Source organism: Podarcis bocagei (assembly GCF_964188305.1).
Source record: "Podarcis bocagei genome assembly, chromosome: 12".
NCBI classification, from domain to species: domain Eukaryota; kingdom Metazoa; phylum Chordata; class Lepidosauria; order Squamata; family Lacertidae; genus Podarcis; species Podarcis bocagei.
The window spans coordinates 18722728-18749509 of NC_138137.1; the positions used below are offsets into that span (position 1 = coordinate 18722728).

A 26782-nucleotide genomic window follows, 5' to 3' on the forward strand; every position below is an offset into this window, starting at 1 on the left:
AAACAATATTTGAAAGGCTATCATGGGGAAATTGAAATTTTGACTGGTTTAGAATAACTTCTGTCAGAAAAAATACTAAAATATAGTGGGAAAACAGGAAAACAAACTCATAGACGTGTTAAGAGAGGCATTCAAACTGAGGACCCAAGTAAGAAGGGGAGGGAAGTCGAGTATAAAAGGAATACAAATGAATCAAGCGATTAAGCACAATTTTTTGTTTTTGTTTTCTTTAATATTACGTATTTAGAAATACATGTTTAGCCATAGGAGAACTGAGATGTTATAATATGATTCTATGAATGTCAATTAAAAGAAACCAATAAAGATGATTTGTAAAAAAGAAGAGGGGAATTTAGGTGGGTACGGGACTTTGAGCTTCGCTTACCTGACTGCCTGTCCTTTCTGATCTGGAAAAGCCCCATGGGAGGAATTACTTCCTGATACCGTACTCTGGACTTAGATGAAAGTGCAGCCGCCTGCAAAGGTTGCAAAGTGCAAGTCCTGGTGAGATGACTTGTAGAATGAAAGGACGGACATTCACAAATTCCCCTTGGCAATCTCAGAAGCAAGGCAAGCACATCAAAAACCTTGAACCAGAATTTCCCCTCCTTTTCAATAATTTTCAAATGCAGTTTTTTCTCCTCATTACTTAATGAAGTATTGTGCGCAATATACTAATTCTAACACTATACAGATGTTATGGGCATTCCATCCTACGGTCCTGAGTGTTATTATATTGCTTCAGATTGTATTTGTGGATTTGAAACATTGTCAAAGCTTACCTAGTAACAGAGTAGTCATGCCTTGCACAAGGAGGCGTTTTACTGTTTGTGCAGTCTTTACCTCCTAGAATAGTAGTTTTAAGTATGAGACAGGCTGCATTAAAACAGGTGGCCACTGCATGGTGCTCTTGCATTATGTTTAGTAGCCCATCTCCTCGCTCATTCAACCTTTTCCAGTAGAGGATTGGAATAGCTTTTGCAAGGTGCCCAAAGCAGCCCTTGAAAAACGTTAGCATGGAATGAAATGGAGAGAAGGCAAGACAGTGGAGTTACTCCAGCCTTGTCTTATTTGGTGCTATGCTACTACTGTAAACTTGCAAGACACCTTTATTTTTATTTCTATTTTTTTACAAAGCTTGTATTAGAACAGAAGAATGTGTGTGAGTTTTCAAGGTAGCATTAAAACCTCTTAAAACATTACCTCTAGCTGAACTGATGTAAACATCTAAAACTGGCATCACATCCATCTAAACCCTAAATTGGATGCAGGTGACAAAAGCTTTTCTCGAGTCAGGATAGTATTCTCAGGGGTTGTATAAAGAATGTGGGAAACAGCTACTTGAACAAAATGACCTGCTTTCATGGAGGTACAGTTGGTTCACACCTGTTTTCTTTATTTCTTTATTTCTTTTTACAGTGTTTAATACTGAATGTCAGAACGATTTCAATCTGTTCCCCCCCCCCTTGTTTTTTGTACAGCCTGGAGTACTACTGGTAGTAGCTATGTTATTACAATTGCATATTAATTGGGGAAATAACAGGGCAAGAGGCATAAACAGGCATCATCACAAATCAACACAAATCTTAGCATTTCAGCTATGATGCAAGGTGAAGCAGTAGCTTCTGACAACAGATTCAAGGGCTGATGCCATTTTCTTGTGTCGAGTATTCATTTCTCTGTCATAAATAAATAAATAAATAAATATACCGTATTTTTCGCCCTATAGGACGCACCTTTTCCCCTCCAAAAATGAAGGGGAAATGTGTGTGCGTCCTATGGGGCGAATGCAGGCTTTCACTGAAGCCTGGAGAGTGAGAGGGGTCGGTGCACACCGACCCCTCTCCCTCTCCAGGCTTCGCGGACCTCTCCACAAGCAGCAGGAGCGCTCCTGCTACTTGCGGAGAGTTGCCTGCATGCCGAAGTCTGCGCGCGCTGATCTCAGCGCGTCCAGGCTTCGCGGACCTCTCCGCAAGCAGCGGGAGCGCTCCTGCTGCTTGCGGAGAGTTGCCTGCATGCCGAAGCCTGCGCGCGCTGATCTCAGCGCGTCCAGGCTTCGCGGACCTCTCCGCAAGCAGCGGGAGCCAGCGCTGGGCTCCCACAGCTTGCAGAGAGCTGCCTGTTTGGGGGCTGGGGTCAGGGGAAGCTCGGGCCTCCCCCGCCCCCGCCCCGCGCCTGGGAAAAAAAAATAATTCCCCCCCTTTATTTCCCCCCCAGAAAACTAGGTGCGCCTTATGGGACGGTGCGTCCTATAGGGCGAAAAATACGGTAGCTAAGCTTGTAATTTTTCACTTTTCAGAACCGAATAAGCCCGACACGGAGCATGACCTTTTAGAAGTTTGGCATTTGGATTAACTAATAGGTCATTGCTCTATAGGTTGACGTAAATGGGAGGATGATTTGATGGTTTGGACACCAGCAGGAAACCAAATTTCCAATTCTGTCCCATCCTTTGTCCCCCCCCCCCCCGCTTTGGGCAAATCAGGGTTTGCCGTGTCGTTCTGAGCCTTTTATTTGTAAAATACCTATAAACACATATGATAGTATTTCCCTTTCCCCGTAGCCTGTTTGCTCAGAAGTCAGTTCCACTGTCTCCCTCCATGGGACTCGCTTCCTCGCTTCGAAAAGGTGTGCATAGGCTTGCAGGCTTAGAGAGGTAAATACTGTATATTTGTGAGAGGGAGGGAGCTGAACATGGAAGTATTATGTCAGCTTATATCGTAGCATGCGGAACTTCACGGAACATTGTTCAGGAGGTCAAACAAAATCAGTGAAATTTTGAACTCAGTGGTTCAAATCGATGCAGTTTTGAAAGGTTCAATCTGCCATCTTGATTTAAAATGGCATCCAAACATAGATGAAAACTTGTTTCTTGATATCAGGAACCACCATGCAGAATATGGTTACGATATCTTAAGAGCTGTCCAAATTGTTGCTGGCACTCGTCAGTCTCGAGAGACAATGGAGTGCACCTCTGGAGGTGAGGTCAAATTGCTGTGGAGTGACAGTTCCAGCTGTGGCTACAGAGCCTGGTAACTCATAACTTCTGCCTCCTGTAAGGTTTTTTTTCCTCCTCCTGTGTTAGCAACTCTCTCCAGGGAACAAGCCAGGACAGTGTGTATGGAGGTCCTGTGCTGTCCAGACAACAAGACCACGCTCTCTGCTGTATATATGGAGACAGATATATGGTTTATTTACACATATATACAACCTGGGTCTATAGTGGAGGCGCTCCCAGCATTAACTCCCCCAGTGGGTCTTGTTTCTCCCATAGATGCAGCCTTGGGTTCAAATAGACATCAAGCATCATGCTCTGCTTCTATAGCTTTTCCACTTGTTTCCTTTAGCAGCCTGCAACCTTTTCTGCTTTAAGTCACATCGCAGCCAATGCTAAAACTCTAAACTGTGCCTTTCCTTCTTCTCACTATTTAAAAGAGGGAGGACGTGCTCCACCCATTTCCCCTCTTTTTTGTTTCCTTAATGGTCCATCACCTTGCCCTTTATACACTTAATGGTTCCTCACCCCAGGCAATGACCTCATGAGGAAGCTAGCCTGGGGTGATGAACCATTCAAATATAAGCTAGCCTGGCTTATATTTTAACCCTTGCTGGATCCAGGGGTTCAGGAGGCTTGATTAAATTCCAACACTTACTGAGTCCAGGAATTTAGAGGAGTCTGGCACCCACAAACTCATACTTTGCCCTGAGGTAAGAGTTGAAACATAAGCGTTCACTGACAATTAACATATTTTAAGGTGACCTTTTCAAAGGTTGCACCCTAGGATTGGGCTTCAGGGAATTGCTTCTTTTCAGCTGCTGCCAAGAACAGTAGCTGGGGAAAAGCTTAAGTAAGTGTGCCTATAGCTGGTATGTTGTTGAGCTTGGCATCTGTTCAGTTCTAATCTTCATAAATGGATTTTGATATCTATTTAAACTGTGTTTCATTTCCAGGCTGGTGGCATAAGAGCTTAGGACAAGCAAATTCTATAAGCATTATATATTGGTATTGAGCCATCTACTGCCTAAAAACTGGCTGGCTTTGCACATCAGAGGAATCTGGGAGGAATCAAGCCACAGTGCTGGCTACATATGAGCTAGCTCTTGTGGTTTCTTTGGAGAGAAGCCAAACTGTGAATGCTGAGTCATACATAAATGCTAAGTCAGCACTGTAGATTTTTTTCCTTCCAGCTTGGGAAAGGAAAGGGCAGGTGAGAGAGAGAGAGAGAGAGAGAGAGAGAGAGAGAGAGAGAGAGAGAGAGTAATTTGAGCAGTGTGCACTGGCATTCTCGCTCATTCACAGTAAATCATGAATGGGCGTCCCATGACATGCGAACCAGGCCACTCTATGTCATTCATAAAGAGCAAAGATAAGAGTAGAAGATGAGCAAATATTATTGTACGTTGCCTGATAATGCATAAATGAGGTGGTGGGGATAATATATCAAATATGAGTGATCTTTTTTTTGCTCCAGCTATAATCAATAATTGAACCTGCTGAAGGAAAATAAATTTGCTTTATTTATTTTATTTCCAGCTGACTTTGGTCTTGCAAAGCAGAAACAGGAAAATAGCAAGCTTACCTCAGTTGTCGGAACTATTCTCTACTCCTGGTAAGAAAAAAAAGCCTTTTAGGTCTGCGAATTTGCTGCTTAAATATTGAATTAGTGGCCCCAAATATAATGTAGCCCTGATTCAGACAGTTAATTTTCCTAGGATATGTTTGGATTCTTTATTTTTTTATTTTTTTATTTTTGAATAAAGCATATCATGACACGCCATCTCATTTTAAAGTGCACGGAATTAAATATATCTAAATTCATGTGAAAACAGGCAAATCTTGACATGTTATCACACTTCATTTTTTTTGCTAATTAACTACAGTATCTAACAGTAATTAGAACCTTCAATTCTCTGAGGCATAACCTTCTTCTAATTCCCACTTTTGTTGTAGCTCTATTCAAGTTGCCCAGTTATGTACAATCTAATGCACAGTATTGTCTTGCTTTTCCTAATCCCAGAAGTTGGTTTTCCACACTTGGGAACTTTCACAGACGGGTTATATAAGCTTGTTCCAAAGAATGTGTCAGTTTGCTGTAGCAGTAGACATCTTAACTGTGAGAAATACTTGAAATATTGTTAGCGACGGACCCACTGGGAATATGTGTGGAAATGTGGTCATCTGAATAGGCTGTTGCTGTGCAGGTGACCAAGTGTTCAGCTCAGATTGGCTCCCTTGGCTCCCAGTTGCTTTACTATATTCCTTAGAAGCCTCTTTCTGTTGACTCTTCGCTTCTTCCAGTCCTATTAGTCCTTTCTCGTGGTCATGATAATGAGGTGCTCACTAAATGGTGGGAACATGCATGCCAGTATGTCTTACAGAGGAATGCTTTGCATAACAGTAGTCCCCCCTTCTTGCTAATTAAAAAGACGAAAGAGACATTCTTAATCTGACATTTGTTGTTCTCTCAGGGGTCCGGCCCCCGACGATGCCCTTTACCTTTCCCTCAGCTATATACAGACCCAGGAATCCTATCCATATATCCCAGCCTCAGCCCAGTAGACCTGAAGGAGCGTCTCCACCCCCATTGTTCAGCCCGGACACTGAGGTCCAGCTCTGAAGGCCTTCTGGCGGTTCCCTCCCTGTGAGAAGTGAGGTTACAGGAAACCAGGCAGAGGGCCTTCTTGGTAGTGGTGCCTGCCCTGTGGAAAGCCCTCCCATCAGATGTCAAGGAGATAAACATCTATCTGACTTTTAGAAGACATCTGAAGGCAGCTACAGAGAGGTTTTTAATGTTTGAGGGCCTTTATGTTTTAATATTTTGTTGGAAGCCCCACACTGGTGGTGCTGTGGTCTAAACCACTGAGCCTCTTGGGATTGCCAATCGGAAGGTCGGCAGTTCGAATCCCCGCGACAGGGTGAGCTCCCATTGCTCGGTTCCAGCTCCTGCTAACCTAGCAGTTCGAAAGCACGTCAAATGCCACTAGATAAATAGGTACCGCTCCGGTGGGAAGGTAAACGGTGTTTCCGTGCACTGCTCTGGTTCGCCAGAAGTGGCTTAGTCATGCTGGCCACATGACCCGGAAGCTGTCTGCAGACAAACGCCAGCTCCCTCAGCCAGTAAAGTGAGATGAGCGGCACAACCCCAGAGTCGTCCGTGACTGGACTTAACAGTCTGGGGTCTCTTTACCTATGTTTTAATATTTTTTTGGAAGCCACCAAGAATTCCTGGGGCAGAGGGGCCACCAGGGGCGCATTGGAAGATGGCCGACAGTAACATCTCTCCAACCCACACGAGGTAATTAAGAGGCTGTGATGGGAGTATGCAGCCTCCCTTGCCCCCCCCAAGGGAATGGGGGGGGACTGCCTTGCCTGCTGTGCCCATAATTCACCCCCAGATTTGAAAGAAGGGGGTGAGGGCACTAGGCATAAAGCCCTCGGGTGGAGTCCGGCTCTCCCGGACGCTGTCTCTGATCGCGCACTGGTTTGCATAAGCTCGAGATATTTAATTGGAAATGAAGCAAATGCACATATTTCAAGTGAAGAACGGGAGTGAAAACTGCTAACTGAAGTGACCTCTGTGGAACGAGAGCAACGGGTTTGGATTTAACGGAATACAACATGAAGAAATTACATCAGGTTCAGTATGCCGGAGCGGGACTGGATGGGGGGGGGGCTTTTTTTCTTTTCTTCTATGTGATTAATCAATAACCCCTTCTCAAAAAGAACCGCTGCATAACCGACCTAAGCAAGATGATTAAAAACTGTGTGGAAATAATTTACTACCAAAAACTTGACATGTGAGATCGAGAAAAAGAACAAGGGCTTTTGATGGCGCAGCAACAAAAAGGGAGTCGCCATTTTGACGGATCTTGTCGAAAGATTTATCGGGAGGAGGAAGCTTTGTTTTCATACTGGATTCTTGGTAGAACCTCCTCGAGGTCTGAGAAAGAGGGACAGACCTGCGAAAAGTGAATAAGTAGACAGCAAGAATGTTTTTCTTTATGGAAGCGATGAAATACGGCGGCTGTCTGAAATATGACTCTTGGACGAACGGAAAACCCCACACAGGAATACAAATTTGTTTGAACCTGTTTATGGAGACAATCAGAGGCCACAAAGACAAAGAGAGAGGAAAAATATATGAAAACAACTAGAAGAGATGTGGAAAACAGCAAGAAAGGATTGGACAGTATTTTGAACATTATTTGGACAGATTTGTGGACTTTTAAAGCAGTAGCAATAAGAGGATTGGACCCCTTTCGGAACTTGAAATATGGGTACCCCCAACAAAATTTAAAATTAGGCTATGTAATTTGGAATTTATGTGATTCGATTTGATATGATTGGTCTGTTAATAAAAATTATTTTTTTAAAAAAAAGAATTCCTGGGACAACCCAGTCAGATGGATGGCATATAAATAATAAAATTATTATAATTATTATAATTATTATAGTTATTAACATCCATAATTATTCTGGGACTCTGAACCCTGCAATCTAGAAGCACATATATGTTATAGGTGTGATGCCCAAAATATGCCCTATGACCCAAAAAGCAAGCTAAAAGAGCATATGGTAGTAAGGAATTAATTGTGTGATCCTTTGGCTCTCAGCTGGAATGACTAGTTAAGGCAAAAGCAACTGCAGACCAAGCGAACCCACTTGAAACTGATGTTGTTCTTGCTATAGGGCCAGGAAAAGAACTTTCTCCATCCCCATGTTTGGAGATTGTTTGCCAGTCTAGACCTCCTGTGTAGAGACAGTAGACTATGGAAAAAAATTACATAATAGAAGTGAGATAATTGCATTTTATAGGCTCTGGAGGTACAGTTTATAAGTTCTCTGTTTTAACGAGCAATAAGAAGAAATATTTATTGAGCCAAGGCAGTGAAATAAAATAGTTTTACACATTGCAACAAAAACAGAGTGTTTACAGAGTGCAACATAAACACAAACAAATGAGCACAATTTGCAGCGAATCAAGTATTGGCTCTCTTGGCATTCAGGTGTTGCTTTTAATGTAAGAATCTGAGAGAGCCACATTTTCCAGTGAATATTGGATAATATTAACAGCAGTGTTCTTGTGACATGAGGGGAAGGAATTTTCCCTGCGACATTGGAGGGCAAAAGGAAGAAATGCAGAGTAACTTCTTCACCAGTCTTTTGTGTGTGTGTGGCTTCTCAGTCAGCAGAGGAGTGAAGCATACAGGGTAGAAGGCAAGGTCAGAACTGAAAATGAAACTACATGCCCATCTGAAACGGAGGTCAACCTTCTGGCCAGTTTCAATTCTACCTTTTGTGGGAGAGCAGGGTTGATTACTGACTCCTGAATTTTACCTGTGAGTTGTACGCAGCTTTTTCTTTCTCTCTTCTCTGTCTGCTCACTCAGCTGTTCGGCAGCGATTTGAGGATCTCTGTGCCCAGACTCCAGGAGCAGGGGTGGCCAAGACCCCCAAGTCATTCCTACGTCTGGGGCACCATGGAATGATCCATTTCACCCCCTTCCCCACTACTGCATTATTGGCAAAGGTCCAGTCGTGACCGACTCTGGGGTTGTGGCGCTCATCTCGCTTTACTGGCTGAGGGAGCCGGCGTATAGCTTCCGGGTCATGTGGCCAGCATGACTAAGCCGCTTCTGGTGAACCAGAGCAGCGCACGGAAACACTGTTTACCTTCCCACCAGAGCTGCTAGGTTGGCAGGAGCAGGGACCGAGCAATGGGAGCTCACCCCATCGCAGGGATTCAAACTGCCAACCTTATGATCGGCAAGTCCTAGGCTCTGTGATTTAACCCACAGCGCCACTCGCGTCCCCTTATTATTGGCATAATCACATTTAAATAAAGCAGAACACCCAGCAGTGATCAGAAGCCAGGCAAGGAGCAATGCAATCTTGCACATGGCAAGACTTTCTCTGTTATGGTACCCATCTCATCGATCTCCTCCCCTAAAGATGTCCACCTTGCTCCACCCATGTTTAACTTTCACCATCTAGTTGAAACCTTTGATTTCTTAAAGCAAAGCTTTCAACCTTCCTCCGATTGTTCTCTTCAGCTACTGTATATGTTCCAGCCTGATTGAGCTGTTGTTGTTTATCTGTTTCATAATCTTTAATTTTCTTGTGTGCCCTATGTCCTTTTCCTAGGAATACATTTTACCTTTGGAAAATCAGCTGACACTTTTCATTACTATTTGCATTTGAAGCTTTCAGCAAACTGTAAGGGGCATAATTACTGCATATGCTACGCAATGATAAACAAAGATGTTTCCATCAACACAAGTAATGCCATCACTTCTTTCTGTAAAACAAAGGGAAGAAAAGAGATCCATCATGATGGATGTAAATTGTACATCATTGATGTAAATCAGGGGTAGCCAATGTAGTTCCTTCCAGATGTTGTTGGAGATGCTGCTCCCATTATCCCTAACCATTATCCATGCTGGCTGGCAGGGCGTGTGAGGGTTGAACAACATCTGCAGAGCCCCACTTTGGCTATGCTTGATGTAAATAATAATGAGTTAAAATTGCCCACAATTCTGCCTATAAGAACAGATAAAAAAGAAAGCTACGTTTCAAACTCTGAAAATAGAGAGCCACGGGCAGTACAGTGGTGCCTCGCAAGACAAAAAGAATCCGTTCTGTGATTCTCTTCGTCTAGCGTTTTTTTCGTTTTGTGAAGCAAGCCCATTGAAGGATTAGCGGATTAGCGCTATTAGCGCTATTAGCGGTTTTTAGCGGCTTATCTGCTGATCGGATCAGCTGATAAGCGGATTAGCGGCTTAGGAAAAGGGGGGGGGGGAGGAAAAAAAACCAGCAGGAACTCACAAGACATTGTCGTCTTGCGAAGCAAGCCCATAGGAAATTCGTTTTGCGAAGCACCTCCAAAACGGAAAACTCTTTCGTCTAGCAAGTTTTCCGTCTTGCGAGGCATTCGTCTTGCGGGGCACCACTGTATTCTTATTAATTTTATTTTTCAACTTATACACCGCCCTGTACCCATACATCTCAGGGCGGTTTACAACAAGACCACAGCATATAAAATCAAACCAAAAGCAGTAACCCAATAAATCCCCCCTCCCCCAAAAAAGCCACATTCTAAAAGGGTGTTGGATGTCAATAAGATCAACCAAAGGCCTGGATATAAAGGAACGTTTTTGCCTGGTGCCTAAAGATGTATAATGAAGGCACCAGGCGAACTTCCCTGGGAAGAGCATTCCATAGATGGGGAGCCACTGCAGAGAAGGCCCCGTTCTTGTGTTGCCACCCTTTGGACCTCTCGAGGAGGAGGCACACAAAGAAGGGCCTCAGAAGATGATCTCAGGGACTGGGTAGGTAAATAACAGCAAAAAAAGAAATAGAGGCAGAACTACATGTTGAGTTAACAGAAGACACGAGAAGAGGGGTTCTTTAGAAGTCTCCGGGCCAAGTCTAGGATGTGTGTTTTTTGCCATTTGAGGTATGCTTTCTGATAGGAAGCTCTTCCTTGCCAGGCTGAACTCTTTGACACAGGCTGTTCAATCTGGGCTTAGCCCATTTCAGCCGTAAAACTTTCCCTGCCTTACAAAATCCTCTAATATCATCAGTATCTCATCCCCACAGTAATAGCTTTTATTATGACCTTTGCACAAAGAATCATCCATTGAAAACTAATATTTACACAAGCTAATCCTGTACCGTTGAGCATCCCTTGTAAGACAGTCTGAAAACAAGTTACATACTATCAGTTAGCTTATCAGGAATATAGGGGCGAAGAAACCTGTCTCCACAGGCTTATTAAAATGAAACTTATGCTAATATTGTAATAAAATATTAACAGAATAAAATTGGAAAGGCTTAAGCCTAAAGAATGATGGTTTCCATGAAAACAAATCACTAAGGAAAAAAATCCTCTTCTATAAATAGCATTATGACATAACTTTCCAAGGATATCAACTTATTTTCTATCTTTCTGTAATTTGTACTACATATATACATTCTTCTGTATTTCCAAGTCATTTTCATAAACGTGGATCCCATAACAAAATACTTGGAAGATTAAATTATCTTCTGTGCTGCTGTAAATGTTTTGTTCAACTGCCAAACTCATTTTAAGATTGAGTTTAGCATTCAAGAAGATTGGTTATTAAATAAAAAAATACGATTTCTGCGTAAGAGGAGCAGATGCGGAGTCCTTTCAGAGAAAACACAGAGCACAGCTCAGTCTGTTTAGAGAAAATGAAAAGAATGAAATTGAAAAATGTCCAACTAATCTGGCTTTGTTCTTGCTGTAACTATTTGTTTAGCAAAGGATATGCTAATCTATCTTCACCAGAATACTAGTGAAGTGGGAATCTTCCTGCTTGAATACAAGGTGCTGGGCTGAAAGCTTAAAAGCAAATATTGCAATTACCTGAATATACCGTTTGTAAAATCCAATTGACTTAAATATCCAACACCTAATTCATATGTTAATCACATGCTTCTTGGCGAAAGCCATTTTACTGTAGTGCAGAATTCTATTACTAAATTCAGTCCACCATGCAGATCCCACTCTGCAAGACTACCATGTTTCCCTTTATTTCTATCCCTTCCTCACAAGTTTCAGTTATTGCTGCAGTGGTGTACTGTGGGGGTGGGGTGGGGGTGGCGGCACCACAGGAGCGGTTGTCCAGGGTGCAAAATTTTGACACCTGATGCTGCCTCAAAACAGCCACACACTTCCATCGTTGGGCTGCGTTGAAAACGGCTTCTCCATGTGAACCAGGAAGTGACCTCTCCAGACAATGGAACGACTCTTCTTTTCTTATCTCTGCGACTGCAATCTCCTGAGTGATGCAGATGCCTCAGGCCAGTGGCGTTCAACCAGTGTGCCATGGCACACTGAGGTGCCTTGAATGATGGTCAGGGGTGCTGCTGGCAACACTGGCCTCTGTCCCTGTTTCCTGCCCTCCCTCATCTGATGTCCTCTCGTGTCTCTGCCTCCCAAAGGCTTGCACAGATGTTTGTTGCAGCAGCCCTGGCTACAAGCTGCCCAGGTGAATGGTGCCTTTGGGGCTGGCCAGGGGGTGCTGGTTGCCAGGAGCTGAAGCGGCCTTGGAGCAAGCAAGCAAGCAAGCCCAGCCTGCCAGCCCTTGTAGTTGGGAATGGACAGAAGTCCCAGGCCGCTGTGGGGCAGTGTGAGGAGGCACCTCTCTCTGGGAAGGGGACTGGGGGGGGCAGCTCAGAGACCAGGGGCAGCAGCAGCTCCCAAGGAAAGGAGGCTGATGGGAACACTCCACAAGGGAGCGTGCTCAAAAAAGGGTGAGAGGCTGCCAGTTCTGCAGGCAAGGCGTGACATAACGGCTCCAGAGTCCCACAGGGGTGCCGCAGAAAGAATGTAGTTGGTCAAGGGAGCCATGAACTCAAAAAAGTTGAAGGCCTCTGCCTTAAGCAGTTGAATGCACATGTGTACTCCATCCATTTCTCTTCCACCCCCTCTCTGCATGGCCCAAGGCACTGGCAACCCGTGCTATGTCACTGGTTAAACGCTAGATTTTATTTCTCAAAGGGAGGAGGGACTGACATTATTGTGTGTCTGTTCCAGTACCTCTCAGGACACCATGCTCTCAGCTCAGCTTCCAGAAGAATTTTTGGAGACCTGAACATTTTTTCACTGTTAAATATCTTTCTTAGTTGGTCATAATAAAGGTATTACTCTTCTCTCGCTCGCTTCCTGCTCCCCCCTCAAGTGTTTTTGTAAGGGTACATTTCATATAACTTCATTGCCATATGTTCCTTATGGAAAACAAAGCCAGCTGTATCTCTCCAGTTTGCCAAGCACAGATCATAGCAGTACCATCCTTAATTAGCTTGCTTCCCTGAACCTTTTGTATGGGTGGGGGAGGAGAAGGAGAAGGGAGGGGGTGAAAAACCCTTAGAATTTGTGAGACAGGCACATGACAGGCATCAATGAGAACTTTGTCAATTTTCAAACTGTTTTTTAAACAGTGAGTGAAGTAGATGAAATGTGAATTATGTGAATAATTCTGATAAAAAAGATTTTAGGGAGGAGGGATGAACATAAATCATGCATTATTTGATTTTAAAAGGGTTTGGCTGGTGGAAAAGAATGACTGATTTAAGGCTTCAGTTGACTAAATTACATTAGCTTGGCCAAAGATGGGAGGGGGAGGAAAAAAATAATTGATTTGCTTTTGTGATATTGACTGGAAAGCAATAAATACAGAAGGGGAATGCATCTGAAGATCATCAGTTCCAACCTCTTACATGAAGTTAAGGCAGTATTTCCTGCAAATAGGAATAAAGACCTCTTAAAGGTAAAGGGACCCCTGACCATTAGGTCCAGTCGTGACCGACTCTAGGGTTGCGGTGCTCATCTCGCTTTATTGGCCGAGGGAGCCGGCGTACAGCTTCCGGGTCACATGGCCAGCATGACTAAGCCGCTTCTGGCCAACCAGAGCAGCACACAGAAACGTCGTTTACCTTCCCGCCGGAGCGGTACCTATTTATCTACTTGCACTTCGTGCTTTCGAACTGCTAGGTTGGCAGGACCTCTTAGTGAGTAAATTTGGACTTGGGTAATTAGTCTCCTGGAAGTTATTTAATCCTATGTTCATGGTAGAGATTTGCTGAGAGAGTGGTAAAGTGGGCAGACTAGAGGAAGGATTAGTGGGGTGAATCATGGCTCTGTGTTACACATGTAAGGAAATTGTAGCGTAGTCCAATTTATTTAATATTGCAATACCATCTGGATAATTAAAAAATAGGGATTTTGGGGGGGGTGTTGCATCTGTTTAGACAGATATGAACATGTAAGTAGAAGCAGTTACCACGTTTTGTGTTGTAAGCATTCATAAACATTCTGATGTGCAAACGATACCTTCTGCAAACTCTGAATTGTTCAGTATTTTCCCTAAAGATGCATTTGTGTGGCAGGTAGTAGCCTCTTCCCTGAAAATAATATTGTGACCTGTTCTATCTCCGTTATGGATTTTTTGAATTTTGCTTTTATTTGCCTAGCCCTGAAGTTGTGAAGAGCGAGCCATATGGTGAGAAGGCTGATGTCTGGGCTGCAGGATGCGTCCTTTACCAGATGGCAACTCTCAACCCTCCATTTTACAGCACCAACATGCTCTCCTTAGCAACTAAAGTATGCAGGTTTGCTAGTTGAAGCCATTTACCTTTGCGTGTTCATGCTTTTGAAATAAAAATGTCTTTATGCAGCGTTTCCTCATTGCACATGAACATTACAGCAGTACCAGAGAAGCAGTTCTGATGGTTGCTGTATTGGTATAGACAAGGGAGTGAGCCTAACTCCCAGTTTTGGATTAATGTTATGAAGGATCTTCCTGCTTCCCTGCCCTGACCCTGACTCATTATATTCACAAATGGGTCTTATAATGTCTTTCTTGTCTCCCCACATCAATCTCCTTGAATTGAGACACACTTCACATCAAGCAATCACATCAGTTACTATTATTATTACTGAACTTTATAACGTGTTCCCTTTTTTTTTTTTGTATTTGCAATCCCTCAAAGTCTAGACTAGCAAAAAGACGCTGCAAATTTCAGGGGCTTCAAAATCAAGCAAGTTCTTAATAAGAATACATTTTACTGAAAATCAAAGATACTCAGTAGAGAAATTGGCAGATCTCAGTCATGAAATTCCTGATTGACCAGATTTGATTTATTAGTTGTACCCAGCTTTTTTGTCTGTGGACATATAAATTGGCTTAACAGCTTAAAAATATGTGATTAAAGGCAGGATTATCATTAGTGTTTGTGGTGAATTTTGGATGAACTTTCTGCATGGAAATTGCTTTGTATATTTTTGAGTGTGATACATGCATATGAGTCAAATTCATTTTATATACGTTCCACAAGGGCATTGTGAAGATAGGTTGATTGTGTGCCATGTTGTTAAAGGGGCAGATTGAAACCTAGTTTATCCATAACATGATATTTTTCTCCTGTTGTCAGCAAAGTATTCATTTATTTTGCAGATAGTTGAATCTGCCTATGAGCCAGTCCCAGAGGGCACCTATTCTGAAAAGGTTTCTGCGGTCATTAAAAAGTAAGTGTCTTGTGGAAAAGGTCCTTTTATTCTAAGTGTAAAGAGGATATGTGGTGACACAGAGCTAATAGTACAATTTAAAAATGTGAGATGCCAGTGAAAATATTGCCAGTCAAAGTAGGTGGGGGGGGGGATTGCGTAATGCCTTGAACCTGTAATTCCTTGTGAGCTTTCTGAATGTACAAAGCAATAAAGAAACCAGTTTAGATAGGAATAAAGCTTGTTGTGCACAGTGGAACACAATTGGAGCTGTGTATTGCTGGCTACATGTCTCGTACCCCCTGACATTAACCTCTCCAGTAACATACCAAGGTGGTGAGTGCAGACTGGATTGAAGTCAAAGCAGGAGTCTTGAGAAGCAAGAGGGGAGGGAAACCCCAAGTTTTGTACAAGTAGGATTTTAAAAAAACCCCAACCCACTGGAAAATAAAAATGGAAAATTTGGTGGGAATGAATGACTGGATCTAACGCTAAACAGAAACATTCCAGTTAGGAGGGCGGAAGAGACACTGCAATATTTTGTTATTCTTTATTTGTCTATAAGATAAAGCTCATGCTATAATTTGGCTGGTGTTTATGCTGCCCCAGGACTGAGTTCCATCATACTCACTAAAATTGAATAGAATACATGATAAATACATGATAAAGCTATTTTTAGCAATCTCACCCCTTGCTCTTTCCTGTAAGACCAATTGCAGTCGTTAACACTCGTCAAGAGGTTTACCACACCTATCAGCCAATCACCCATTCCCACCACCCTTCTGAGTAATACCCCTCCCCAACCTCTCACTATATAAAAGGGTCTGGTGACTTCTGTTTCAGTGTATCTGAAGAAGTGTGCATGCACACAAAAGCTCAGACCAATGACAAACTTAATTGGTCTCTAAGGTGCTACTGGAAGGAATTTTTTTATTTGGTTTTGAACAGAAGGCAATTATTTGGTATTACAGGTACATTCCTTCTGCTCCTGCACCACTGTTACTGCCACTGTTGTTGAGAAAACTCCAGGCCAGCCTTGCTGTGACTCTGAAGATGCAGGAATGCATGTTTGATTATTCTTTTCCTCTCTTTGGGTAAAAGCAGCTATGTGGCCTCTAATTTGGATTGGGACTCCTGCTCCCATCTGTTTTTCCACGGAGAAAAGAAAACAAGTGATTAGAAAGTTCTCGACGCATTTCAGATAGGTCTTTTTCAAGGGAATCCTGTCACATTTATTCTGTTGTGAAAACTGCTTAAAAATCACCTTAAGTATATGGGTGCCTGTATGCTTCTCTCTCAGTACCTAGGGGGCAGCTTGAATTAAGTCTGTGATGCTCTCCCCTTTGCTGTCACCCATCCAAAGCAAGGGTCCTTCCAGCTGTTTTGTTTTGTTTTTTCTCCCCCCCCCCACAGCACATTAAGGCAGTGTTTCCCAACCACTGTTCCGTGGCACACTAGTGTGCCGCGAGATGTTGCCTGGTGTGCCGTGAGATGTTGCCTGGAGGGAGGCGGGCGAGTCAGGCGGCGAGAGGCGGGGCGACGAGGAGAGGCCGCCCAGCGCGGGGCTCTCGCCGTCTGCCTGCCTGGCTGCCTGCGAGCTCGGCGGGCAGAGCCTCCGTCCGCAGCGCCCGCCTCGCGGCTCTCATTCCCTGCCCCTGCCAAAGCTCACCCAGCCAAGCCGCGCTCTCCTTCCTGCCTCGCTTTGCTGCCTCCTCCCCCCCCCCACCCCCAAAGCTTGGAGGTTCCCCGGCAAGGGGGAGGGGAAAAAATTGAAACTTACACTTTCGTGCGTCCCTCCCGGCGTGACGCTGCGCGCTGACGTCACGGGGCTGTAATGGTGGTGTGCCTTGAGATTTTTTTCATCAAACAAGTGTGCCTTTGCCCAAAAAAGGTTGGGAAACACTGCATTAAGGTAAAGGTAAAGGTAAAGGTAAAGGTACCCCTGCCCGTACGGGCCAGTCATGTCCGACTCTAGGGTTGTGCGCCCATCTCACTTAAGAGGCTGGGGGCCAGCGCTGTCCGCAGACACTTCCAGGTCACGTGGCCAGCGTGACGAAGCTGCTCTGGCGAACCGGCACCAGAGCAGCACACGGAAATGCCGTTTACCTTCCCGCTAGAAAGTGGTACCTATTTATCTACTTGCACTTAATTGTGCTTTCAAACTGCTAGGTGGGCAGGAGCTGGGACCGAACGATGGGAGCTCACCCCGCCGCGGGGATTCGAACTGCCGACCATGTGATCGGCAAGTCCTAGGCGCTGAGGTTTTACCCACAGCGCCACCCGCGTCCCTCCTTCCAGCTGTTTTATCAAAATAAATAAAATAAAATGGAGAAGTATTCCTGCATCTCCAATGGCATGTCTTGTTTTCCTCAAGGATGTAGACTTCATGCACAGTTGAGGTGCACCCAGTATACAGAGAAGCATAAAATTCATGCAATATAGTGTGGAACCCAGGTGTGCTCAGGCAAACTTTGGGGGGTGGGGGGGGGGTGGAACTAGCTAATTGGAATTGCTTTCCATGAATGCACATTGATTATCATCAGTACAAATCTCCAAATTATGATTACAAAAAAGTTCATAACATAATGAGAATAAAAATACGCTTTCTGATGTTTTTGTGTGATTTCTGTTCACCTTCCACTGAGCGATTTCCTAGCTTCTGTTTAAAACTGAACCTTCAAGGGAAGAATTCTGTCTCATATGTTCCTTACATTCTGGATTAAGTCCTGTTGGATTAGGCCAAAAGCCAACCAGTGCAACACCTTGTTTCCTACAGTAACCAAACATACGGTATTTTCTGCCCAAACATATTTCCTGCCCACAAGCAGGAAATACGGAAATAACCTCTCTTTTGCTGTTTCGCCCTAGAGACTAGTATTTGGAGTCATGGTGCTTCCAATCATGGAGGTGGTATATGTCCTTCATGACTAGGAGTCATTGAGAGCTTTATTCTCCATTAATTTGTATAATATAAGAATGTAAATTTGAGACAAATAAAACCAGTCCCTGGCTATTCCAGTGTGCATCCTTATTCTCTTGATGGTCCTGAATGGCCATTTTTTCTAAATGGAATTCAGCATCTTGATCACACTGGGGAATGTTCCTAAGTGTAAATGATGTCAATCTAAGTATGACTTCAGAGCTGGACCTCTGGTTACTCACCCTGAATCTCCCACCCCTCACATCCTGGTTCCCTGACAGCTTGATGCATCTTGCCTCACTTCCCCAGCCTGTCCCCTGGCCACTACAGACTCCCTGCTTCATTGGACTAACATGAAGAATTACTTGTATCTATAATTAGTTCTGTCTCAAGAACTGCTGAGACCATTGAAAGACCTACATTGGCTCCCAGTACGTTTCCAAGCACAATTCAAAGTGTTGGTGCTGACTTTTAAAGCCCTAAACAACCTCGGCCCAGTATACCTGAAGGAGCGTCTCCACCCCCATCGTTCTGCCTGGGCACTGAGGTCCGGTTCTGAGGGCCTTCTGGCAGTTCCCTCACTGCGAGAAGTGAGGTTACAGGGAACCAGGCAGAGGGCCTCTTTGGTAGTGGTACCCATCCTGTGGAACACCCTCCCATCAGATGTCAAGGAAATAAACAACTATCTGACTGCAGCCCTATTTAGGGAAGTTTTTAATGTTTGATGTTTAACGTATTTTTAATATCCTGTTGTGAGCTGCCCAGAGTGGCTGGGGAAAGCCAGCTGGATGGGCGGGGTATAAATATTATTATTATTATTATTATTATTATTATTATTATTATTGGAACTTGAGGGGTGTGGGTGGCGCTGTGGTCTAAACCACTGAGCCTCTTGGGCTTGCTGATTGGAAGGTCAGCGGTTCGAATCCCCGCGATGGAGTGAGTTCCCATTGCTCTGTCCCAGCTTCTGCTAACCTAGCAGTTTGAAAGTACGCCAATAGGTACCGTTGGGCTGGGAAGGTAAATGGCATTTCCGTGCACTCTGGCTTACGTTACATTGTTCCAGAAGCAGTTTAGTCATGCTGGCTCATGACTTGGAAAGCTGTCTGTGGACAAACGCTGGCTCCCTTGACCTGAAAGCGAGATGAACGCCGCAACCCCATAGTCACCTTTGACTGGACTTAACCGTCCCGGGGTCCTTTACCTTTACCTATTGGAACTTGGTCAAACTTTGGCTGTTAGCACAAGCAAAGGACCTGATCTTTTCCATGCTGCAGTTTTGCTCTTATCTTCCTATATGAGCAAGGTTCTCCTGTCTGCCTTTGGCAGAGTTGTTCTGATGTTACAAGGGGGATTTTGTTGTAATGGGAAAAGGGGCCTAAGAAGGAAGCAACAGAAGTTCACAGTAATGAGGGGAAGAGTTGAATGGAAGGTGAGCAAGTATGAAAGGGGAAGGAAATCTGATAGAGGAAACAAGCAGAGAGGGTCACATGACTGGGAGTTAGCGAGAAGAGGTCCACAGTTCACATACTTATTTAAACAGAGCACAGGCTGTAGTATCTGCAGTGATCTGAAGTGGTGGTATTAAAAGAAGCATGTAATCAGCTGATTCCATTAATATTTACTTACTTGGTATGGCAGTGTAATTCGCTAGCTAGAGACGCCATTTGGGTTATCACAATAATCACTTTGCTGACAATTGACAATTAACGTAAGATATAAACAGATAGCAACACAGAAGAAGATAGGAATGAGCTTTAAAAGTGCAAAAATGGAAACGTTAGTGGATTTAATTATGAGAGATCATTTTAAAATGAGCCTGGTGATTATTTTTATGGGCATTCCTAAAATGAAAATTATTCCTGCATTCACAGCACAAAAAAGAAATCTGTACAAAACAAAGAAATAAGCAACATCCTTAAGATGTTGTGCCGAATAAACAAAATGTTTATTTATATTTTTTTTTAGAAAAACACAGAATGCAGAATGCATATGCACAGGTGACCACTCGAAGAATTACAGTTACAGGCAAGCAGCCAGTCACCATCATAGATTGTTTAAATAATGGATTCCCCCCCCCCCCGTAGGTGCTTGACCCCGGATGCAGAGAGTCGACCTGACATTGTAGAGGTCAGTTCCTTGATACCAAATGTGATGATGAAGTATTTAGACGGCTTATCAACCTCCCAGCTTGTCTTGGAGAGGAAATTGGAACGCGAGAGGAGGCGGACCCAGAGATATTTCATGGAGGCCAATCGAAATGCAGTCACATGTCACCACCAGCTTGCTGTATTATCTCAGGTAAGCAAATGCCTTCAATTACATTGTTGCATATAATATAGCCTCATGTGACTGCAAGGGACCGTTGGACCAATCTGCCCAACTGGACATGCAGAAATACTGTGCATTAAGGGACGCGTGTGGCGCTGTGGGTTAAACCACAGAGCCTAGGGCTTGCCGATCAGAAGGTCAGCGGTTCGAATCCCCGCGAAGGGGTGAGCTCCCGTTGCTCGGTCCCTGCTCCTGCCAACCTAGCAGTTCGAAAGCACCTCAAAGTGCAAGTAGATAAATAGGTACCGCTCCGGCAGGGAGGTAAACGGCGTTTCCGTGCGCTGCTCTGGTTTGCCAGAAGCGGCTTAGTCATGCTGGCCACATGACCCGGAAGCTGTATGTCGGCTCCCTTGGCCAATAAAGTGAGATGAGTGCGCAACCCCAGATTTGGTCACGACTGGACCTAATGGTCAGGGGTCCCTTTACCTTTACCTAGGAGTGGATTGGCCCGCTCTCATGCTTGTCACTGGTGTGTCGTATAATGTTATCAGGCTTCCAAGCATGCACCATCTATCTAAAATGGCTAACTGGATCTCCAAGCTTGAAGAGAGGAAACACCATGTGTGCAGCCACCAAAGTGTTCCCCTCTATTTAACATTGCTCGGGACTGTGAAAGCTTCATTTGCAACTCTAGTTCTCTCTATTAGTGGGGAGTGTCATTGGCTTAGAACACACAAAGAGCAAATGTTCCTCTACTTAGTTGGATCTAAATTGCTGAGGCTATTACTGTGAAAACCCAACAAAAGGAGCTAAGGAAGCAGCAAATCAGAAGCAACTTGCTAATGCACAATCATATTTGAAATTGATCAAAAAACAACTTAACCTCTCTAAATCAGGTGCTTTTACGCAGCAAGATTATCTGCTGAATTAATTCGCTTACAGATTAAAGTCAGTAATCAAAATCATATAGCGTATCTGAAACATGTTTTGAACCAGCCATTTTTGTATACAATTCTATGCTAGCAGAGTTTCTAATGGTTCTTAAAAGAAACCGAGGGAAATTTATTGTGTTGCTTGCACACTGTACAGTGGTACCTCGGGTTACATACGCTTCAGGTTACATACACTTCAGGTTACAGACTCTGCTAACCCAAAAATAGTACCTCGGGTTAAGAACTTTGCTTCAGGATGAGAACAGAAATCATGCTGTGGCGGCGTGGTAGCAGCAGGAGGCCCCATTAGCTAAAGTGGTGCTTCAGGTTAACAGTTTCAGGTTAAGAATGGAGCTCCGGAACGAATTAAGTACTCAACCCGAGGTACCACTGTACCTAGGTTGTACTTCTGGAAGCCACACGGTCAAAGGAAACCATTTCTGTTCTCTTTTGTAGGAACATTATGAGAAATCAAGCCTTAGCAGCAGTAGCAGTGGAGCAGCCAGTTTAAAAAGCGAATTTTCTGAAAATACAGATCTTTTGACTGAAAACTTCCATCTAGCTTCTGGAAAGGATGAAGAGAAAACTTGTGATTTAACCTTGTCGGATGATAACTGCACTTTAGAAAACTCAGAAAAAGGTAGTGATGAATGAGCAAAATGAGCATTTTTAGTACTTCCACCATGCTGGGTTATTGTCGGGGTGGTGGTGGTTTTGGTGGGGGGGGGTGTTGCTCTTATTTTTTATATCTTTATTCTGGATCTTATTATTTCTGTGGAAATTGTTCAGTTTGGTAGTGTACTTTTTGATATTTTGTTTACTGCTTATGACTACTTTTGTTACGTTTGTAGTTATGCCATTTTTTTATATGTTGCAAGCCACCTTGAGCATGGCTTTGATTTTGGAAAGGTGATATGCAAATAAAATGATTGACTGGAGTTGGATAGAAAGGTTTGTTTCCGCTTTTATGTACAGATGTCTTCTCAGAATTAGATGATGAACTGGACGTATCAGATAATTCCAGCAGTTCTAGTTCAAGTCCTCTTAAAGAATCAGCGTTTGGTAAGTTCCTTTAAGCAAGAGTTCTAATCTCCAACATTTTTCTTATGGATCTGAGCATGTATTGACACAGGTATTTGTGAGTCATAAGTGGAAGTATGTAAATAATAAGCAATAAGACTTGGTTAGCGGAAAGTCATGTAGAAACAATCCCAAGCCTTGGTCTTAGAATCATGTAGATTACCTTGGGTTTCTGAGCCTTCGTATTTAATGATTTTCTTACCCAGATAAGGAAGGATAGAAAAAGTGTGTTTTGCTTTTTAAAATGAAAGCTGAAGTTCTGAGGCAGGCAGTGGGTTCAGTGATGGAAGCCAGATTCCATGGTCTGCAATATGATTATAGACTTTCCTTTCTGAAAATGTTTCAATTATAAAGAAATAAAGTGATGCAAAGAAAAAAAGAAGAAAAAGGCTCAAAAATGTGTAGAAAGAAACAACATGTGAATATAGACATTATATGAAAATTTTAGGATGATTATGGTCTTGTGGAGTTTCATTCTTTGGTAAAATGTTCACTTGAATGTAAATGTCAATGAGGAATACTTAAAGCTAACGTTTGTGGGGACCCCCCCCCCCCCAATTTCCTTTCAGAATGACATTTTTCAGATGTATTAATATGAATTAATCTCCCCACTCTCTTAGATACAGAAAATATTTATACTTATGGCAATTTAACTATCTGTCCAAATTAGAAATAATAGACTGCCTTTAAAGCCTTCTTCTGCGTCTTTACACCTTTGTATTAATGTTTTAGAAAGCATCAGCTCCCTTTTAGGCAATCAGCTTTCTCTCTTACGTCAGGTCTGATCAAGTGGATCCAATACCTGTTGTGACAGATAAAGTGTTTGCTTATGCAATTTTAATTGCCACATTGATCTATACAGTATAGTTTTTTTAAAAAAACAACAACATTATTTGAATGCCACCTATCTCTTTGCTTGAGACTCTTCGCTCACATTAACAAAAATAATAAGGTCTCACCAGTTACCTATAAACTCATTAATTCCAGTCAACATTTCTAGAACTGTAGCGCTGCAGGGCTCAGAAAATAATTATAGAAGAATCACACATTTTAGATTACGTTTTACATGAACACTGACGTATTGATGGATCCCTGTACTGTATGCTATTGTCTAAGAGTTTGTTATGGTAGGACTGGGTGGTTTTTATGGCCTCCTGTCATTTCCTTCTGCTTTCTGCAATTAAAAAACTTTCCTCCTTTATACTCTCTTGTCAAACTGTGTCACTTAAGTTTTGTTTAGATTGCAAGTCCTTTTTAAAAATAAATATGATTTTACTAATTTCCATTATAAAGCAATTACAAAAACGGGAAAAATACGGAAACAAAATCCCAGATTAACCCCCCCCCCTCCAGGATGGTTCAGTCTATTTAAGTTTGCCGAAGTCCAACAGGAATAGATACAGATAACTCTGACAAGTATTTTATCGAAAGCTTTATGAGTATCTAATGAAGCAATCACACATGGATTCCTCAGTAGTTTTCCATAACATACTGCAAGTTTAATGGATAGCGAGCAGTGCAATTTCTGTATTTACCACAGTATCGGCCACACTAATAGCACTAAACTAAATGTTACATGATTAGCCCATTAAAATATGCATTGGTCTTTGCAAGTTTCAATGTCCCTTCTTCTCCTTTGAACTGAAATTTGGGGTTCAGGGATGGGAAAAGGAACACACACACACACAGTCTTATGATGGTCCAATATCCCCCACCCCCGAACCAACTTGTGATCACTGTAAGAAAACGTGCTTTTTACTTGCATGTCTACTAGATATCTAAAACTTGATTTCACACACATCTGACTTCTAGGTCTTTTCACATGCCAGTGGGCAAGTCCCATTCCATCTTGGAAGGGCACAGTGTCTGCTGGCATGGTCCAGTATAGATCCAGAGGCATTTTTGTCCCATTTCCAGCCTCTCTTTAATTTCTGACCACTTGGTCTAGGTTACAAAATGGTTCCAGACAAAACTAAATTCGAGCTCAAGCGTAAATAATATGTCTCCCCACCCTGCCTAATTCTACAGTAACTTATTCACATTTTATGGATTATACTCAAGTGCTTGGAACAATTTGTGCCTGCTTCTGGGAGAAGAAAAGTGGGGCTGTTGTTTATTGTTTGTGTTTATGATACAATAAAAGAACTAACGAGTGCAAATGGAACAGAGCTAAGAATGAGAAAAAATAATGCTTCCCCCCTTCTATTTGCCAAGGGAAACAATTGCTAAATCTAAGTGTCTCTGCTTTGAGTAGTGCAACTCTTGACAATCAACTGTGAAGCTTTCCAAACAATAAATGTTTTAGATACATTTTTTCTCTCGTTAGCTCTTCTCTCTTTTTCTCAGAGTGTGCTGTGAAATTGTTTTTATTCAATGTGCCCTAGATTACCTTGGAGAGCAGCCAATAGGACACAAATGAGATCAAGTGCCTTGCCCTGAAATCATTAAATAAAACCTGTGAACATGGAGGTGAACTTCCGTGCTCTTGATTCTCTGAAGGTGTTAGTTATCATACTATTGTGATGATGTATTCTTTCTGACCGGTCTGTCACATCAGAACCTTCTAATTCGCACTGAAGCTAGGTTTTAAAGACAGCTGAGCAAAGTCTGTTCTGTATAATGAGAACAGATCAGAAGAATGTGGACAAAATTATTCATACCAGACTCACTTGTTTTGAAACAACTGAAAACTGATTTACAGTGGTGCCCCGCAAGACGAATGCCTCGCAAGACGGAAAACCCGCCAGACGAAAGGGTTTTGCGGTTTTTGAGCTGCTTCGCAAGACGATTTTCCCTATGGGCTTGCTTTGCAAGACGAAAACGTCTTGCGAGTGTTCCGATTTCCCCCCGCTTTCCCCCCCTTTTTCTAAGCCGCTAAGCCGCTAATAGACTTTTAGCCACTAATCCGCTAAGCCTTTAATAGCCGCTAAGCCTTTAATAGCGCTAAGCCACTAAGCCGCTAATAGGGTTGCTTTGCAAGACGAAAAAACAGCTAGACGAAGAGACTCGTGGAACGGATTAATTTCGTCTTGCGAGGCACCACTGTATAGTGTTTTAACATAGTTAAGGACCTTGTCCCACACAAGAATATGTGGATGCTTCTTCAAAAGCGTAACGTTCATCCCTTGTATCTCCTCCTACTCGATAAATCAGGAGTGGGGAACCTGCTGCCCTCAAATTGTTCTTGGATTCCAACTCCCATCAGCCCCAGAAACAGCAAGTGGTCATGTATGATGGAAGTTCTAGTCCACCAGTATCTTCTGTGCCACAGGTTCCCCATCCCTGTTATCCATTCCATATTATGTTTGGCTACCCAGATCTGTGATTAGGTCTCTGCTTAAGACCTAATTTGATTTACCTACCTTGATGGGTTGCAACGGCTTCTCATTTTGGGCTACAGCTTGTCAGTGTAGGTTTTCTGATACTGCTCCAGTTAGGCAAGCCCTTTCACTTGATAAATTTAAGGTACCTTTGCTGATCCTAAGGGACGCGGGTGGCACTGTGGTGTAAAACACTGAGCCTTGGGCTTGCCAATCGGAAGGTCGCGGTTCGAATCCCCGCAACGGGGTGAGCTCCCGTTGCTTGGTCTCTGCTCCTGCCAACCTAGCAATTCGAAAGTGCAAGTAGATAAATAGGTATCGCTCCGACGGGAAGGTAAACGGCGTTTCCGTGCACTGCTCTGGTTTTGCCAGAAGTGGCTTAGTCATGCTGGCCACATGACCCGGAAAAACTGTCTGCGGACAAACGTCGGCTCCCTCGGCCAGTGAAGCGAGATGATCGCCGCAACCCCAGAGTCGTTTGTGACTGGACTTAACTGTCAGGGGTCCTTTAGGACCTTGCTGATCCTTGTTTGCATCCACTATATATTTTGGGAAGTTGTTTGTTCTCTACGCATTTGAATGTTTATTAAGATACTAAAACATAGTTTTACATGATCGTTCCTGAGATCAAGGAGCAGAGGTCTCCATCTAGGTTTGGATGCCATTTTGAATCAAGATGGGTTGGACTAAAACTTTCACAACTGCACTGACTCTAAATGCTGATTTCAAAACTAGTGATCTTTCGGTTTATTAGAATTCCCAAGCCACACCAGGTAGGAGGCTGCTAGGTTGTTTATATTTCTCTGCTATTTTCTGCACCTGGCATTGTATTGGTACCATTTTTCATATAAAGGTTATTCCAATTGTACACAGTAAGACAAATTGGGAAGTTGTTAGATTTTAAGAATGGTTTGGTGATGCTGCAACAACTAAATGATATAGAATGTTGCCCTAATGCAGAGCCAGAATGGTGTAATGGTTAGAATGTTGGATTAGGACCTGGGAAACAGGGGTCTAATCCCTACTCAGCAATGAAGCTTGGTGGGTGACCTTAGCCTAACCTACCCATCAGGGTGTGACGTTAACATGAGAGTGCTGGAGGTGAAATAGTTAAACAGGTTACCCAATCAGGACGCAGGGGGGTGGAGTCAGAGGGACTATACCACAAGCTTTGTTTGTGAGGAGTTCGTTGGGAGTTGGGTGGCTGGTTGGAGTGGGAGTGAATTGG

The 26782-nt window shown here is 43.2% G+C and overlaps 1 protein-coding gene across 6 annotated transcripts in view; it reads left to right on the forward strand.

Annotated features, from left to right (window-relative positions):
- NEK10 (NIMA related kinase 10) overlaps positions 1-26782 on the forward strand; it is a 109874-nt gene that overhangs the window by 52998 nt on the left and 30094 nt on the right. For all 6 annotated transcript variants that reach the window (XM_081164370.1, XM_081164373.1, XM_081164369.1 and 3 more), the window contains exons 23-28: positions 4535-4610; positions 13999-14128; positions 14982-15052; positions 20039-20252; positions 21611-21794; positions 22130-22216. In XM_081164370.1, the coding sequence (XP_081020496.1) occupies positions 4535-4610; positions 13999-14128; positions 14982-15052; positions 20039-20252; positions 21611-21794; positions 22130-22216 (762 nt within the window). The remainder of the gene's footprint in view (positions 1-4534; positions 4611-13998; positions 14129-14981; positions 15053-20038; positions 20253-21610; positions 21795-22129; positions 22217-26782) is intronic.